The sequence below is a fragment of the Falco peregrinus genome, chromosome 5, assembly GCF_023634155.1.
Source record: "Falco peregrinus isolate bFalPer1 chromosome 5, bFalPer1.pri, whole genome shotgun sequence".
In the NCBI taxonomy this organism is placed as follows: domain Eukaryota; kingdom Metazoa; phylum Chordata; class Aves; order Falconiformes; family Falconidae; genus Falco; species Falco peregrinus.
The window spans coordinates 8,895,042-8,913,713 of record NC_073725.1 but is presented as its reverse complement, the minus strand read 5'-3'; the positions used below and the strand labels follow the sequence as shown (position 1 = coordinate 8,913,713).

Sequence of the window (18,672 nt, the reverse complement as noted above, 5' to 3'; positions counted from 1 at the left end):
GCTATCAGTTCAACATTTAAATAGACTAATTCATCTCTTCTGACACACCTGGTAGATTTCATATAATGAAAATAACTAAAAGAATTAGTGCAATATACTGGACAGATCAAAGTAAAACGTACTTTGGAAAACAAAGTTGCAAAGTTCATTACTGACAGACAGCAGTACTTATGTTACAGATACAGGAGCATCATTTATTACTGTTCTAACCATTAAGGAAGAACTTAGAACCCCCTTTGATTAGAGAGGAAAAAAGTTAGCTTTAAGTAACTGTACATTCTGTATACCTTTAAGCAACTCTTAAATATTACAGAAAGTATTAAACAAATGTAGACTACAATGCAGAGTACCTATTTACAGTACATTAATATCCAAATTTAAAATCAAGTTGGATGTACATAATCGTTAGTGCACTATTTTTTTCCTTAGGGGAAAAACAAACTGTAATGGCCAGCAATGATCAAAAACAAGAAGTCACAGACATTGAGTTTGATGTAGTTTTACTTGAAGAGCTCTTACAGTTTGTAGAGAAAAAACCAAAACCATCCTAAGTCATAAAGTTAAGTTTACTGGTCTGTACCCTCTGACCAGATTAGAAATAAAAGTTAAATTTGATTTATCACTAATTCCCTTAGATAACTAACTTGGTTGATATAATTTACATACAGTGTACCAACTAAAACTCCACTTTTCTGCAAGCACAAGGTTTTAAAATTGTTAATGCAAGTATTGTTTTTAATCAAATTATTAAACTATGGAATGTATAACTAAACAGTGGATACCTGCAGAAACAACTGGTTGCGTCAATACTGTGAATAAGTTTAAGTATTTTTTAGATCCTGTTTCTAGAAAGGTTTTAAAGCACAATTGAGGATTATGAGAAGTCCCAATTCTATTTATTGTAACAGTGATCAGTATTGAGGCTACAGGAACTGGCCAATTAGGTCCACGGAAAGCAGTTCTTCTACACCCCTAGTAGTAAGTGATTTTTAGAACCTTTCAACTGAAGGAAGTTTATTCCGCTTCCATTTCTCCTCTACTGCTGAAACATTACAGCCAGCGGCAGATACATGCATGTTAAAATTTTAGGTCAAGAGAAAACTCGGTATCATGAAATTGATAATTATCGTAAAGTCTCTTCGCTGTTTGGAAGCTGTACTGGGCCAGGTTAAGCACTCCGATTCCATGGTTATTAACAGTTAGGAAGCAGAAGAATATTCAGAACAGTTTAAAGCAACTGATGTTTTAGTTACTACAGCATTGACTCTTGGGTGGTTGTGTGGGTTCAGTAAGGTCTACTCCTCTTCCTCTGGCAGAGTTGGCTCCTGCATTCTGCGGTTCATTCTTGGGCAATTTTTTTGCTATAAAATCAACAAAAAGAGTTAAAACTGAGATTGTATTGTGATTAAATCACCTGAGTGCAAAACCAGTCAACACTATTACTCCATAAGCTTATCAATATAAACACTATAAAATCCGATTTGATTCAGTGCGCTGGTAATAAAAGAAGTTAAGACACTTCATGATTAACTACCTTATTTATGATTTTCAAGACTGAAATGCATTAGTAATTTCAACAGTAAAATATATCTGCAAAGGTGTGCTATGCTGGTAAATGTTGGCTCTTGTAGAAATCCACTTACACAGAACAGGCTTTTTTGTGCTAAAAATATGCAGAAAAAAAATTAAAAGGCACAAAACACAGACATAAATGGGTCAAACTACTCCTGGCTATCTAGCCAGAATAAGCATTTGCATACAACATGTAAAATGACCCTCAGCACTAGATCCAGACTCTCATCTCTCTTTTTTTAAGCTGTCTCTTCTCTCCAGCTCTTTTAAGTCAACTGACTACGATAATTTCTTTGTTGTCCTTATAGCTCCAGGGTACATTTCTTTGGTCTTGACATGAAAAATAAGGGTGACAAATGTTACCCTTCTGAGCAGTAGCTCATCCTGTTAATTTTCTGAAGGAGAGAAAGCAGAGTTCTGGGGCTCTCTTGCCCATGCTACCAGGACCCAACAACCCTCCCTGTTCTACAGTTTGGCTGCATGCTTTGACTGCAAAGTAATTACTTTGCCCAGGTTTTTAAAGAACTTTTCCTAAAAGGAATGAAATGCAAGTGTAACAGCCAGAAAAACGGCAGAGTACACATTAACAAGATGTTCTGTGGTGCTAAATAATCTCATCTAAGATCCCTTTCCACAAAAGGCTAGACCAGGTGATCTTTTGAGGTCCCTTCCAGCTTGGGCTGTTCTACAATTCTGTGTCAGAAGCCAGGAGTTCACATGGTACTAAACTGCTGAGACAGTACAAAGGGACAAACCACCAGTAAAAAAAAATGCCTTCCGAGCATTGTTGTTCTGGTTTCTACATCCATTCTAGAACTGTAAATTAACATGTCTGTTTTCTTTAACTGGAATTTCTGAATTAGTTCTAAAGCATTCTGCAAGCAGCTGTAGCCGCATCCCTCAAATCTGTCCACGTTTTTGTGTTTCATTTTCTTTAATTTCTGAAGATCATATTTACATATGGTCCCGAGAATTGCATCCAAGTTGTGCAAAAAGCCATTCGAAGTTTCATGCAATATTTATATCCCTGCCAAGATTTCCTTTCAGGGTCCATTGCTGTACAGATTTTGTTCTGTTCTGATGCACTGACAAAGCTGAATTTCACCCATCAATGTGAAAGAATACTCACATGGACAACCAACCTTGCAGACAAAATACCCAAGTACTAATCGTGCATTGTTTTCTCAAATTTACTTTTGTATATTTCATTATCATACAGAGAGGTAAGAATTATTGTGGATATAACAGATTTTAAAAAATTATCAGATTTTGGGGATTTTTTTTTAAACAAACTGCAAACTGCACCTTTAAGCAAATTCATTTTAAAATTTCACCAGAACAGTGTAACTGAGCATTTCTGTATCATTAAACACAGGCCTATCTTGAGCATTTATGAGAAAAATACGCTTTCCACTCATACAGTTATGTGTTCCCCCACCCCCAAGTATTTATAGTTAATATGAAGCAAGTACTTTAGTTATAAAGTGTTGCTATAGTGATCATTTCATTTTCATCTGATAGAAGTTTGAACCACACCACAAATTACCTTCTGCTTTACTGACTTGGAAAGCAGAAGAGCTCTTTAGAAACATTTAATTTCAATAGCAATCCTGTTTTTCACAAAAAGCAGTGGGATAGAGAGGTCACTGTAGTGCAAAATACAAAACATATTTAATAAGGTTAATTGACACTACACATTACTATTCCCCAGTAGCAGAGCCACTACTGTGATTAAGGTTACTATTAAATAAGTTAGCCACCAGCCTAAAAACTCATGCTTTCTTCTTCCTCCACTTACAAAATTTTATTACCAATTACATACAATTTTGTGTCTATCAATGCAATTTCTTAGTCATTTATACTTACCACTACATGTTAGTATCGTTACAGAAATCCCTAAGATTACGTTAGGGCTAAAAATATATTAGTAAATATACTTTTTACAATCAGTGCCCTTTACTTGTACTCGGACACTGAATTTAAGCACACATCACCATCTTTGGCACAACTTTTGGATATCTGATAGCTGCATTTAGAATTCAAATAAAATTTTAAACACAGAAATGTATTTAGCAAGTGTTTTGTTTACCCTAAATTGAATATTTGACTTTTTTTAAGCAAGTTATCATTCTCTCATTCTGAAGTGTTTCCAGCTTCAATTACCGCTGTCTCATAAAAAGTACATTATTCCAGGTTCTGCACTTATCCAAGGCAGCGTAGAATCTGCTGCAAACAACATACCAAAGGGCACACATTCATACACTTTCACTTACATTCTTACACTAAGTTGATAAACAAAAGCCAAGTAAATCTTGCAACTAAGAAAAGCTGTGTAAAACTCTTAAATTACCTATACCAGGGGAAAGGTGGGTGGCTTTTTTTTATATAACAACTAAAGCTTAATTTTGCTTGAGCTTGATGCAGTACAATATTTCAGCATGGAATCAAGACAGGTACACAAAACTTGCTGATAGAATTCAAAAGTAACCTCTAGCTTAGCTATTTTAAATCCAAATGTTTTGGTGCTTGACAGAAACTTGAAGCACAGTTGCACAGGTGTTATCTGACCTCTGAACATCAAAACCAGTATGAAAACACTTAAGGAAGCTTCAGTGCCAGAATCAATTTTTGTGAAATCCAAAGATCTTTGGTTAGAAAGATTGTGATGGTATGAACCTCACAAAAAGGATTCCCTTAAATTTTCAGTTTGTTTGTAGACTCACCAATTGCCATGAATATTTCATTTACGTTCATAGATGTTTTGGCAGATGTCTCCATGAACAATAAGCTGTTATCATCTGCATAAGCCTGTGCTTCCTGAAAGTTAAAGTAAGAATCATTACTTCATTAAAAATAAATAAATATCACACAATCATTACACATAATTTTATTGCTACTAAGGGACAATTTTTATACCATTTGGAAAGAAATAATGTTTGTTGAAACACGTGTGACAATGTGTTAATCAGCTATGAAGTTACAGTTCTATCAAGCAGATAAACATCTAGAAAAGCAAACTTAAAAATCCCTACTCATCTTAAAAAGATCCAGATGGAAAAATCTCAGACAAGACTAAATAATAAATAAAAATACTTATTAAAAAGACAACCCTGATCCAGAACACTAGCTGTAACAGCAAAACCTAATAAGCTCCAGAAAGTGCCAAAGCCGATTATTACCCTGGAAAGAAGGCAGTTTGTGAACAATCCTGAAACTTTCAACCATCAAGGCAGATGGATCAGAAAAGTTTCATTATCCTGACAAATTCACAATTATAAAGTAAACGTGCAGTATTAAATATCTCACCACATTATCTCCCTTTTCAGTCTGAATTTTGATCTGAAATACACTGTTTATAAAAAGTTCCCTATTTTTGCCATTTCTCCTTAGCCAATTCAGCTGGGAATCCCCAGCTTCTTAGAATTACGTAACTGTCTTTGCATTCAATAGGAAATCTGCAAAAAGCCAAACTACAGAATACCTATGATGAAAAAAATAATGTACAGTACTCTATATTCATTAGGTTAATATCTGCTAAGCTATGTGTAACTATATCTGAAATCACACGCTAGCAAATACTCAGAAATCTAAAACGTGCTTTGCAATGAGGAAGGATTGTCAAGTCTGCAAGGAACCCATAAATCCACATTAACAAAGACCCAAACATCTCAAAAACAGTAAGATTGTGATTGCACAAAAAATAGTAGTTTGGTAATAATCTCATTAAGTTTTTCACTGCACACACGTATGAAATTTTTGTTAAATATCACAATTTTTCACAAAACACATATCTTTATATTACAATTAACATGGAAGTATATGGAAGTAGAACATTAGAAAACAGTTGTTGAATTCTTGCAGACAAATACCTAAACCACTGCTAACCTTCATAGTTCAGCTCCTATAGTTACAAAAGGATTCATTACTATACACAGCAGTATCTTACACAGTGACATCAAACACAGATTAAAACAGTAAAAGAATTAATGACTAATAGATGTTATCTCAATTAAAATTCAATCAATCATGAATGGACCAGAACCACTAAGTTTTATTTGCTTTGGAAGCTCTTTTCCGATGACTTGGTTAAACTTCCTAGAAGATAAAATATAGCAGTGAGAGCACAGATACATCCGCTAAATCAGAAAGAATGCCATGAAACGCACAATTAAAACTTGAACACTGCTTCAACAGTATAGCCTAACCAAGTTAAGCCCATCAATCAGCTTTGTATCATACCATAATCAAAACCTCCTGCTGACAAGTCAGAGAGAATGGTTTGCACAGTTACTGCTACCTCACCCATTGAAACTAGTTACTGGTAATTTGGGGCAGAAGACAGGAAGAAGTTACATCAAAAGAACAGAAATTCAATTAGCCGTAAAGATATGCAAATGAATTAGTTATTACTCAAAGTCTAACTTAATTATTCAAAAAAGGCTATTGCTACATATCACTTGTACAAAGATTTTTTTCAGTAACATGTATAATTCAGTATCAATTGGCATATATATTTAACTGCATGACCTCTATAACAACTAGAGAAGCTATGCATATAAGTTCCTCCTAGGTTTATTTACTTTCTATTCCAACAAAAATGCTATTTCTATACACAGAAGTTATGTACATACCTGAAAATCCACAGCTCTCTTGTTAGCTAGATCAGCTTTGTTTCCTGCTAAAGCTATTACAATGTTAGGACTTGCTTGTCGCTGAAGTTCTTTGACCCAGTTTTTCGCTCTGGCAAAGGACTCCTGTTAATGATTGCAAAATGATGCAACTGAGTTTTATTATCCTTTTGTACTCACCTATTATCCTAATCTCTGTTACCTACACTTCAAGCAAAAAGCCAATGCAATGCTGTCGTCTTTGTCCAAAGGCACACTTTTAACTTGCCAACTGAGCTTTTAAAATTAAACATTCCTACCTTAGTTCTCAAATGTGCTTAGTTGGGATAATGCTGAAAAAGTAAGTAAAGATAGGAAGATCTTTATGTAGACAGAGTAAGGAAAGAGAAATGGTAAAGAGAGAAAACGGGAATTTTATAGGAGAAATCAAGTTATGAACAGCTATACTGAGACTGTCTCAAAACACTTCCTAATTACTGAGCACTGTGTATTATGGTACAGGGTTTCTCAGTTTTTTGAGGGTTCAGATTTTTAAGTCTTACTTCACCAAACACAAGTGAAGTTTATCTGAGCTAAGTTCAAATAAAAAGAAAAAAAAATAACCTTAGGTTTTGGTCTCAATAGCTTGTGCTACTTTTCTAATCCCTACCCTTTTAACTTGCAATAATACGATATTAAAATAATCACAGAATGGGTTGGGTTGGAAGGGACCTCAAAGATCATCTAGCTCCCACCCCCCTGCCATAGGCAGGGATGCCTCCCACTACACCAGGTTGCTCAAAGCCCCACCCAGCGGGCCTTGAACACTTAAGAGATGGGGCATCCACAGCTTCTCTGGGCAACCTGTTCCAGTGTCTCACCACCCTCACAATAAATAATTTCTTCTTTATATCTAATCCAAATCTACCCTCATTCAGTTTAAAGCCATCCCCCATTGTCCTATCACTACATGCCTTTATAAAAAGTCCCTCTCCAGCTTTCTTGCATGCCCTGTTTAGGTACTGGCAGCTGCTATAAGGTCTCCCTGGAGCCTTCTCTTCTCCAGGCTGAACAACCCCAACTCTCTCAGTCTGTCTCCATAGGTGACGTGCTCCAGCCCTCCCTCTGAGCATCTTTGTGGCCCTTATCTGGACTTGCTCCAACAGGTCCATGTCCTTCTAATGTTGGGGGCCCCTGAGCTGAACACTACCAAAAATAAACTATCACCAGGAATGTGGTGAGAGTAACAGCTCAATTCTGGTGAACTGATTTAGAGGTATGTTTGAAACACTTCTACAATGCAATTTGCTTGGTTGCTTGCTTTCTCTCTTTTTTTAAATACAATAAACCCCCCTAGAAATGGTCTTTTAGCAAAAAAGGTGTACAGACACAATTTAACATTACATAGTCCAATTGAAATGAGCAACCTGAGTGAAATATGTCCCTGTCCATGGCAAAGGCATTGGATTAGATGACATTTAAAAGGTCCCTTCCAACCCAAATGATTCCAAAATGAAGAACTGATTCATTCAAGTCAGTCAGAAAGATTAAGGAGAGATTGATTCAAGACTGCTATCTTCCAAATCCCCCTTGTGCCTCCCTAATACAGTACTTACCTCATTTGTAATGTCGTATACCACTATAGCTGCTTGTGCTCCTCTGTAGTACATGGGTGCTAAACTGTGGTACCGCTCTTGCCCAGCTGTATCCCAAATTTCAAATTTTACTGTTGTATCGTCAAGACACACAGTCTGGGTTAGAAAAGCAGCTACAAAAAAGACAGAGGAGCTGAAACCAGAAGTCTGCTTATATCTCTATGTTCATATAAATTATATTCACGGAGATGCAAGTATGATTTCCTCAAAAAACTCAAGGCTATTAAAATACAGCAGGTTTGAAGCAATCATTAGCTGATAGACTGTAACTCTGATCAACACAGAACAATTACTTAAACAACCAGTCTTCCGTCAAATTGAAGACATAAGAAAAAATTGGGAAGAATTCTCATTTTTCTTTTTGTAATAGTGAATCTGAGCAACCACAAGCCTTCTCTAGTCTTTTAAGTACATTTCACTCTGCTTCACCAGATTATACAGAGTACCTGTAACAGCATCCCATCCAACAGTTCAGTTATTTAAATTCTACACATTTACATTACTTGAGTAGTATCTAAAAGCCTTGATTTTCAGCTCCTGAAAAGTCCACCTTAGCTAACAGGTATGGAAGAAAGAATCACTTCTCAAAAGTTCTTGTTCTTAAAGCAGCCATATTGTCAATTCTGCAAGTGATCTCAAGAATTAATATCAGCATAATTTTGATAGCCTGCAGTTTCAGGGAAACTTGCATCCATTGGCACTATAGCTGAATGCATTACCATAAATAATGGTCTTCTAATTACAGAAAACAGTAACTTATTCCAAGTCTTCAAACAGTTAGTCCCAGCAAAGATTTTCCATTCAGATCAAGATACACAATAGAAACATGGAGGTGAGTACCCACAGAATATAGAAAATTATAAAAATCAAGCTAAAATCTCAAGAATTTATTGGGGAAAAAAATTCTGGAAAGCAGGATTTCCTTCTACTGAGTTCTCTTAGCCCTTTGAGTTTTAACTCAGCTTGTTCTACCTTAGTTTTTGAAGTTTACAAATAAAGCATGCAACTATTACAGTGGTCTGACAGGCTGTCTTGATTACCTGCTTTACTGTCACATTGTTTGCCCAGTTATAGTACATACACAGCAGAAAATGCAACAATTTCAAGAAATTACATGAAAGACTGAGCAATCCAGCATAAATGTTTGTAGTTCTTCTTCCAGTCCTGACAGCCATTTAGTGAAAGACTGGAATGGTCTGCCCTTGCTCTTTTCACAAAGAAACAACCAGAAAAATTTAAGACCTTCTGCTTGCTGAAACATTAAGGGAAGCCCCCTACTTGGCTGAACTGCGAGGAGGCTCTCATCCCTAAGCATACTGACAGACTGTGGCCAATTTAAATCTAATGTCTGAAGAGGCACTGACCCATAACCCTTGCATACCTGGGATGTTACCTTGTCCCACATACTCCAAGACATCACAGCCTATGAATCATTCCAAAACTGCTGCAACTTTCAAGTCATTACAGTAAACCAAAAGCAAGTCAATCTTGCTTTGTAATCAAATCCCCCAGCTGCATTACATTGTAACTAACATACAGAAGCCGACTAGTTAAGTGGTCAGGTGTTCCTGCTTCAGGGGTATTAGCATCCGTCACTGATGAGCAGGGATGTTGGAGAAGGTAAAGGCTTTGATGTTCCAATGTTAAATCACCGTGAATCTCTAAATGGTAAATATCCAAGCACTGGTAAAACAGGCTCCTCTTGGTAGCTCCCTAAGCAGCCCAGAACTAAAATAAAGAGGAAATAAACATGCATCCTGCATCAGACTAAAGGGCATCCTCCTCAGAACAAACTCAACATTGTATTTCTCCAAAGCAACAGTAAGGTGTTAAACAAGCAGAATCTGAAGTTCTTACAGACATTATTCTCTTCAACAGGAGAATGTACCTACACACCATAAATGAAGGGGTGTACTTGGGATGAGAATTTAAAAAAGGGGTTTATTCTATGACATCCTTTTGTTTTTGTTGAAAGGAACATTTCAACCCCCATAAAATGCCAGTTAATTTCTGAAAACAAGGTACCTTTCTTCTATCTGGCAAGGCCATAGCAAATTAAAAATCAGCTATGTTAATTATCTGAAAGCCTATCACCCATGACAGCCATAATTTTTTGTCTTAAGCAACTAACAAGTATTGCTACACTATCTGAAGTGGCAAAAACACACCACTACTATCCAGTATGTCTGTCTAACTGCACTCTTTCAGATGTTTTTATTTAGATTCACAATGCACATAAGCCTCTCTTTGTTAAAAGGCCCTTATGTATACAAAGAAAATTACGCCTTAGGCAACTACAAGCTACAGAGTCAGACAGTTTTCTCTACAGAACACTTTTTCTGAATCCCAACATTGCTGCATTTAATATCTCTCAGCTGCATTACATGGCATTTCCTTGTTTCTATTTCATATGGAAGAGGCACAACTTAATACAGAGATTACACTAACTGTATGTCTGAAATTGAACGTAAGGTCTTATTTAATCTTTGTATAGATTTTAAATAGTGTAACAGGGTTTGGGTTATCCCTAGTTCTACCCAGACACTAAACCAAGAAGAAACAAAAAGGAGGTTAGAAGAACTGGACATCACTGAAATTGAACAATGAATTTAACTTGATTTTTTTAAAAATTAAAATTCACGTTGATATTGGGAAGTTAATTCACTATAGATCTTTGAGAATGCTCTCCATATTACCACATAGCTGTGTAAGATTAATACAGGAACCTTCCACACTGACACCCACCCTAAAGCCATTATACAACACACAAAGCCAAAAGTGTGCGTTAGTAAGACTGCTAAATGAGAGAAAAAAGTGGCTGCCCATTTATGCTGACAGATACACAAAACAAATACATGTAACAGCTGGAAATAGGGTAAAAAACATGATGCAATGAAATTCAGCTAGTATTTATTTTTGTGATCTTTGTAGATTTTTTTACATTTCCACAACTGTTCATGTGTAAAGACACATACGGACCACTGATATGGCTTCATATAAATATTACAATGAAACAGACTGATTCATGCAAGCAGCAACAACTAGACAATATTTATCAATCCATAAAATCCGTATTTTGCTTAAGTCTGTATGATTAAAGTTAAAATTTATCCAAGGAGGAATAGAGCTCAAAGCACAAACTTAATGTAACCGAAGAAATCTACTGGAGGGTTTGGGGGTGGGGCGTAAAATCTGTTCACAGTTAAACAGACTTTTTTTTTTTTCTAGTAGCCAGCACCTGTTTTGTTCAGTCACAAAATGTAAAACCAGCACATTAAATTCTGTGGTTACTAACAGAGAAAGGTATATTCAGCAATGTAGCACGTTCTCCTGAATCAAAAGTAAAGCCGGGATGCATACATGACAATACAACCTTTTTGGAAGATGCAGCATTTCCCCCCCCCATAGAAACCAAGTTCTTAATTCTTGCTAAGCAGTTAGTTCATGCATTAGGCATACAACACAATTAAAATAGCCACACATCCACCCACAAACAAAACGTAACATCAAGCCCAGTTTTCAGAACTATGCAGCTCAAGCACGCATTTGCTTTCTCCACCTTGTGCCAACTACAACTTTAATCTTAGCAAGTTACAGTTCTCAATTAGAGACATAGGACTCAGTTTTGATTCTTGCTGTCAATGACCCATTCTAGAAGTGCCATTACATTCCAGGTTGTCAAGGACAAGGACAATATAAACTCAATGTGAAAAAAATTAACAGGATAGTTTTCTCACCTCCAATCGTACTTTCTTGAAACTCATGAAATTGTCCTTTTACAAAACGAAGCACCAAACTTGATTTGCCAACTGCAGACTCTCCTAATAGTACTAGCTTGAACTGGCAAATTTTATTTCCAGCATTTGGCCCATTGGGTCTTGTTGCTCCTCGATTAGCCATGCCCAAATTAGAAAGAAGTCCTTTGTTTCAAGCTCTTGAAAGCAAGTTCCAGGGTTCAGATTTCAGTGGTGCTTCTGCCAGTAACAACCTGTTTATGAAAAGACAGTGGGTGATATTAGAATTACAAACCAAGTAAGAAAAAAATCTAATTCATTAATGCTTACAAGTAACTTGTCCTAACATTTACCAAAGTCAATAGTCCAGAGCACAGTTACCATCGCTATTAAGATGTCAACTATAGAGAACATCTGTGACAAATGAACCAGTTATCTTCTTCAATACTTAGTCTTCCAATTAAAGCTTCAAATTAGGACATTAAAATCCAATTATGTTTCTTCTTGTAAACCTTCAGTCTCTTACTTCTTAACACATCAAGATGAAAGTATAACAATAGATTCAGACTTTCACATTATTGATAAAATATCAAATGACAAGAAATACTAATTCCTTCCATAATTTTGCTATTGCTGAGCAATATTCTGAAGTCAGCACCGCTATGGGATGCTAAAAAATTGAGCAAATTGGGAAAACTCAATCGCCAGTTATTTGCAAGTATTCTTCTCAATTCACTTCTAACACGTCTATCAAATGCAATTTCCTTAAATAAAAATACAATGATCTTGATATACAAATCAATACCTTCTCTAGTTAAGAATTGTACTTTGAAAAGCAAAAAACCAAAGCCTTCTATATGTAGAAAAATGGATTGACTTGACCAGCTAGAATTCCAGATCACTTTGTGGAAGCCACCACAGAACTATATGACGATTAATTGTTGTTTCCAGTACCAACATGTCCTAGCAGATCAATATTCGCAAGAGATCTTTGTTAAGAACAAGTATGAACACAGTGTATTCCCTTGTCTACCTACTCTTCTTTTAAACTCCTTAAAAAACCCAAAAGAAGTCACATTTATTCATATGGACAGAGAAGCCTTTAGACTCTGCCGGTATCACTTCAGAGCCTAAGATTTATGCTTTTTACACACTTAACAGATTCAATCTTTTTGCAGGTAGGCATTGCTGTACAAATGACTGGCATAATCACCTTCAGTATTCTCTTTCCTCCCAGTTGCCAAAACAAAATTCTAAGTGAGCCCACAGGAAACATACCTAAATGTTGTTCACTCAGCTCTCAGTGATAGAAACATCTGCTTCTAAATTTCTGCTAAATAAAAAACCCTAAAACACCGAACAAAAAATCACCCTATAGATTTATCCTACTCCAGTTGATTATTTACTTGAATTGTACACATTTTGTGGTAATACACCTTTTCTAGCATCTAGGATGCAAGCAAGTTAAAGTACATTAAAATGGATTTAATACTTATCTTGCAAAAAGGTAAGTAAACCCAGTATTTTCAAGTGACTTCTTGTTCTCTCTTCAGTATAGTAAAGCAACTACATTTTTAACCAAGTGGCTGTCTTTAACCATCTCCTCATTTCAAACCACTAAGCACATGTGTCAGGCACTTGAGCATTCCAGTTTATGGCACACCTAGCTCAGACACTAAGCCTTCTTTCTCCTTCCTCACTCTCTTTGGTAAACACAACACGAGTCCTCAAGAATCTTCTTTTCTGGAGAGTGCTTCCAGCATTCCAGCAGAACTCCATTCTCCACTGGGATATGCCCTTACAAATTCATTTCCATGCAATAAGCAATGAATAACATATTAGCATATTTATTCACTAACATAACAGTTGAAAAATGGTATTTTATGTCTCACTATAAACAGAACTTGAATACAGGTCTTAGGAAAAAAAATTTTTCAACATCTTAAAGACACTCCTATTTACTCATATTGCTCCTTTTCCCATACCTCAAAATAAGTTAGCTACTTCTAGGTAGGATATTCCAGTCCTGTAGTCATCCCTGTCTGTCCTGAGTTTATGTCCTGATTGGTATTATGATAACCTTAAATCAACAAATTATTTTTTTTATTTTATTTGCACAGCATCATCTAATAAATATCAGGCTTTAGATGTATGTTCTTACAAACATGTGAAGGTGTACCACAGTTAAAGATTGTTTCTATGAAGCAAAAAAGCCCCTGCATATCCCATATTATTAAGTACCATAATAATGTATAATAATACATACCAAAATTCTTACTCAATAAATTAATTTTTGTTTAGTATTTTAGAATACAAGAATGGAGCCAGTTATTTTTAAAAGTACCAGACCTTTCATGCTTACAGTACGAACAATTTATACACAGCTGGTATGTTGGTTCCCAGGCAAGACTCTTCCCCACCTCCACCCTACCCCCCATGCTGCTCAAATATACTCTGCAAGTTGTGGAGCAATTTGGATAAAGATGGATCCGTGACAACAGTTAATCCCTCCCTAGCTATATTACAAGACAGAAAGCAGCAAGGCATAGCCAAAATATAGGTAGCTCAGAATACTACTGGCCATCTGTTTTTCCTTTGGAGAAGTAATGAAGATAATTAAGTTATTTCTGTTTTGAAAATGAAATACATCTGTGTTTGCTGTGGCATTCTAGTGGTTTGGATAACCATGAAATAATTACACCCCTTTAATCTTAATTCATCCCATGCTTTTCTAGACTCTGCAGCATTAATAGAGACATAAAGACTACATCCAATAACCATGTGAGTTAGTACTCTTTGGAGCAAGTGACTTCTACATGACAGAGCAAGGAAATCAATCCACTACACCAGTTATTCACTATGACCACTTTTTACTCGCTGTTTCCCATATTGAGAGCAAAAGGAGGTCTGACTGAAAAACAGGCAAGACTGATTTAACTCGCCTAGTATCTATTGGTTTCAACTGGTTATTTACAGCTTCTAGTTATGCAGATTTTTATCACTTAGAAAACTGTAATTACTACCCCTTAAAAAACTCCTTCAGAACCCAAAGCTGAAACAGGTTGTCAAGAAAAATACCTAATTCAATTTTTATAGATGTCCAAGCTACAGAAGCTGTAGTTGTTAGAGAGCTTCAAAGTTTACATTCTTCCTTCCTCATCAGAAATCATTCCAGACGCTCATATACCACGTAAAAAAACCAACCGGCTGTCAAGCTGATCAAGATCACACTACCTGAGAGGAAGACCATGAAGTCCCAGAAACATAATGCAAACATCATTCATTCAATAGTCACATTGATATAGCTAATAATGATAAAACCTACTACAGTCATACCACCCACTTTTTAACAGCTCAGGATTACAAAAAAATAAACCCCACGAGACTGAAAACCTGATAGAGCACATCCAGATGATTTTGTTACATTAAAAAAAGTCACTAGCACCTTCTGTAAGTATATAGAAATCATCATCTTTTAAAGTTTCAGATGATACTGAAAATCTTCAGTAAGTTCACAACATGGCAACACACAAACATGAAAACCAAAAAAATTATTTCCTTAATCTGAAGAAAAGCAGCACTGCAGTTTGACATAGCCATTACAGAAGGGTTTTGATCTGTTCTTTTTGCATTTGTGTGATGAACATAGTGCCTCACAAGGATTTAGCAGTAGATTTCAATGCTACAGACCCCATGCATGCTCCAAGCCTCAGGTCACATTCATTCTCCAGTTCCTTAAGTCATCTGTAAAATACTAGCCTTGGGAACCGTAACAACACCATGCAAGAGAGGAATACTACATTCAGCACCCGGCGCACACTCCAAATTCAAGTCTTTTTTTGAGAAGTCACTCCCAAGATAACTCTGAACACTTATTTCAATGGCTTTCCAGCAATATCTATCTTTTACCCTTAGCTTTGGTGAAAATTTCCAGGAAAAGACCTACCAACATTTCACCCCCATTTTTGTATACTAAGTAAACTTTGAACCACGTGAAGAAAAAGAAACCTTGATGAGACATTTCCATTCATCTACACAAAAGCAAGTACACAACTGTTTGATTTGAACCAAGATCTTTAACACGTATGGATGTAAGGAAATTATATAAAAGTGTGCTAAGGAAAATACTATGAAATCTCTTAGATGGATGGCTTCATATGGATAGAAACGAGGGAGATTTTCTTTTATGGAGTTTAAGGTGAGAACTCAGTACTTTATTAAAAGACAAGGCTCATTTTACAGTGTTGGGTACTGCCAATACATAGGTCCTTCTGGCAAGTAGCAACTTTCACTCTTCTCATGGATATCCCCCAAAGGCACAGCAGCTCCATGCTGAAATGCCAAAACAAAGTTTGGAGCATATTATTAGCAAAGTACTCCAGTTAATTTACCAAATGCTGGGTGTTCTCATCACTCTAAATGAGAAATTTACATACTGCTAGATAGTCTTTTTGTTAGTGAGTTTTATTTACGAAAGACTCATAAGTATTTTAATAGATAACCACACAAATTTTATTGTGCCTGAGTGTGTACAAAAAACTAACAGCCCCAGCCAATACCTACAAATAATTTAATGGCATAATTCAGTCATTTCAGTGTTCAGATGAGTGCCTATTTTAAACTACAAGAAAGCTATTACAGAAGTATCAAAATAACACCAGTGACAAAAGCCAGCCTACTGAAGAGATTAAGAGAGTTAACACTGTTCCTACAGTGAATGTGATTAAGTGCATTATCAAATGCAAAGAACACAACAACATTCATGTTAATTTTAAAACCAGACCATTCCACCATTTTTATATTTCAGAGCAAGTGACAAGAGTTTCTTACTGTGAACACACATACAACTGTAGTAATTTCTAATAAACTCTTTCATGCTTCTTGAACAGAGACAGATCACACAATGCTGATGTTGCAACCATTATCTACTTTAAATTTGTTTATACTGGACTATCTTCAAGGTTTTAAAAAGCAGCATCTCAAAAGCCTTGCTCATTAGGCACTCCTACTAACAAAGTTTTCTCTTATTCCCATCCATGTTTGGCAGAATTAGCATGACATTTTGCAGTGTTCAAGACAGTGATACATGTAACTATCAAAATGCTTGTCACATATAAGCCAGTTTATATTGAAACATGAGACAGTAAGTTAACACGTGAATCAATAGTCACTGCAAAAAAACACTGCCTTCCAATTAAACATAATAACCACTCATGAGCTCATACGAACAATGTATAGTACCATTTGCTTTCAGATAAACTGGTTTATCATACAGGAAATGTAAGTAACGATGACTGTACTATCATTGTCTCCAGCCACCTCACTTCAACCAACATCTACCTTTTTCCTGACATTTCCTATTACAGAATAACAATACACACATGCAATCTAGCCTGCCTTCAACTCTGAAAATTCTCTACCAGATTGGAAAAAACAAAGATGCCACGCTTTTTACTTGTTCTGAACATTACGTGGAAGAAGCTGATTAATTTCAGCTGCTTAGTTAACTGTTCAGCCACTCTCTTCCACCTCCAGGCTCTGAAAGAGGTATAAAGTAAGACAAAAAAAACCCATTCCAAATGCCGAGAGACTAGCCTTCCATAGCCCTGTTTTTTGGAACGTTTTGATTGCTGTTAAAAGAATTCAGCTCTCCTCTAAGGCGTACGAGGGCACAGGTTTGCTCCTCCACCATAGCTTTACGCCTAGTTCCCACGAGGTCTCACGTAGAGCCTACCCAATATACTAGACCGGTCGCGACCCCCCAGACGGCGACGTGCGGTCCGAGTACTCGACTTCCCACCGCACTCCCCGTCCCTCCTCCAGCCGCAAGTGAAAGGGAAGGCGAGGGACCCACCGCCCAGCCCCCCCTGCGTCCCCCACACGCCGCTCGCAAGGAGCCACCCTGCCCTTGCGGCCGGACCCAGCAGCGGGAGCTCGCGGCAGAAGGGCCCGCACGCAGCGCAGGATCCCAGCGCTCCCCTCAGCGCCGCGGTGCCTCCAGCCTCCGCCGCCACCTCCCCTCCCCCGCGGCTCCCTTCCAGGCACAGGAATAAGGGGAAGTGGGAGAATCGGGGGCGCCATTTTGAGACGGGAAAGGAGAGACCAGCCCCCCCTCCCCGCACGCAGGGCTGCCCACCTCGGCAGCCCACATCACGGCCCTGCCTTCCCGCTCGGGGAGGCGGCCGCCAGCAGGAGCCCGAACAACAGACGCCCGCCCGCCCGCTCGGCGCAGGGGCCCCCCCGCCCCGTGAGCGCGGCCCCCCGCCCCGCCAGCCCCGCCGCCTCACCTGGCCGGGCCGCGGCGGCCGCGCGCGGGGGAGGGGGAGCAGGGGCAGCCGGGCGGCGGCGCAGCGACGTCTGTCTGTCTGTCCGGCCGGCCGGGCGGGCGGCGGTGCTGGTGGGCGAGCCGGGGCAGGGTGGGCGGGTGGAGGAGGGGGAAAAGGGGAGGCGGCTCCGCGGCGGGGCGCGGGCGAGGGGTGGGGGCGAGGGGCGGGGGCGCAGCCGTGCCTCACCCAGCCCGCCGCCGACTTCCGCCGCCGCCTCTGCCCCGACCAAAACACACCACACACACACACACGTACTTCCGCCGCCGCCACGTCACGGCCCGCACGCGGCATGCGCTTCCGGTTCGCTGGCGCGTCACGTGACTCTCTTTCTTTCCCACCTTTTCCCTTCCTCCTTTTGTTTCCTCTTCCCCTCCTCCCTCTGCCCGGCCGTCACCATGGCAACGCGGAGGGCCGGAACCCCTTTCGTAGCCGCCGCCGCTTCCCCCCCACCCCCCCCCCCCACCCGGTCGCCACGTGCGCGGAGGCCTATGGGAGAGGCGCGAGGCGGGCTGCCCCCCTCACCCCCGGGCCCCGCGGCGCCACCGCCGCCACCTGAGGGAGCCCAGGGGCGACGCGGGGCCTGCGGGTGCGGCGTTCCCTTCCCCGCCCGGCCTCGCTGCCTGTGTCTTGCAGCCGGGTAAATCCCGAGGAGCGGCTCGGCGCTGCAGAGGTGGCCTTCAGCAAGGCCGGGGCCCTTTGGCCGTAGGGTGTTCCGTGCCTCCGCCTCAGCGCCGAGGACATGAGTCTCTGGGAGAGACCAAGCACTGCGGGTGCGGTG

At 39.0% G+C, this 18,672-nt stretch overlaps 1 protein-coding gene across 2 annotated transcripts; it reads right to left on the bottom strand.

Annotated features, from left to right (window-relative positions):
• Nucleotides 1-483: 483 nt before the first annotated feature.
• Nucleotides 484-18,146, bottom strand: RAB5A (RAB5A, member RAS oncogene family). Of its 2 annotated transcripts, none has more exons than XM_055806600.1 (6): nucleotides 18,081-18,146; nucleotides 11,572-11,822; nucleotides 7,796-7,947; nucleotides 6,204-6,326; nucleotides 4,296-4,389; nucleotides 484-1,361 (listed from the first exon to the last, which is right to left on the bottom strand). In XM_055806600.1, the coding sequence occupies exons 2-6, from the start codon at nucleotides 11,732-11,734 to the stop codon at nucleotides 1,246-1,248; spliced, it is 648 nt and encodes a 215-aa protein (XP_055662575.1). In that variant the 5' UTR covers nucleotides 11,735-11,822; nucleotides 18,081-18,146; the 3' UTR covers nucleotides 484-1,245. The 2 variants fall into 2 exon arrangements, with proteins under 2 accessions (XP_055662575.1, XP_055662574.1); XM_055806599.1 differs by lacking the exon at nucleotides 18,081-18,146 and adding an exon at nucleotides 17,856-18,057.
• Between the last annotated feature and the right edge of the window lie 526 nt (nucleotides 18,147-18,672).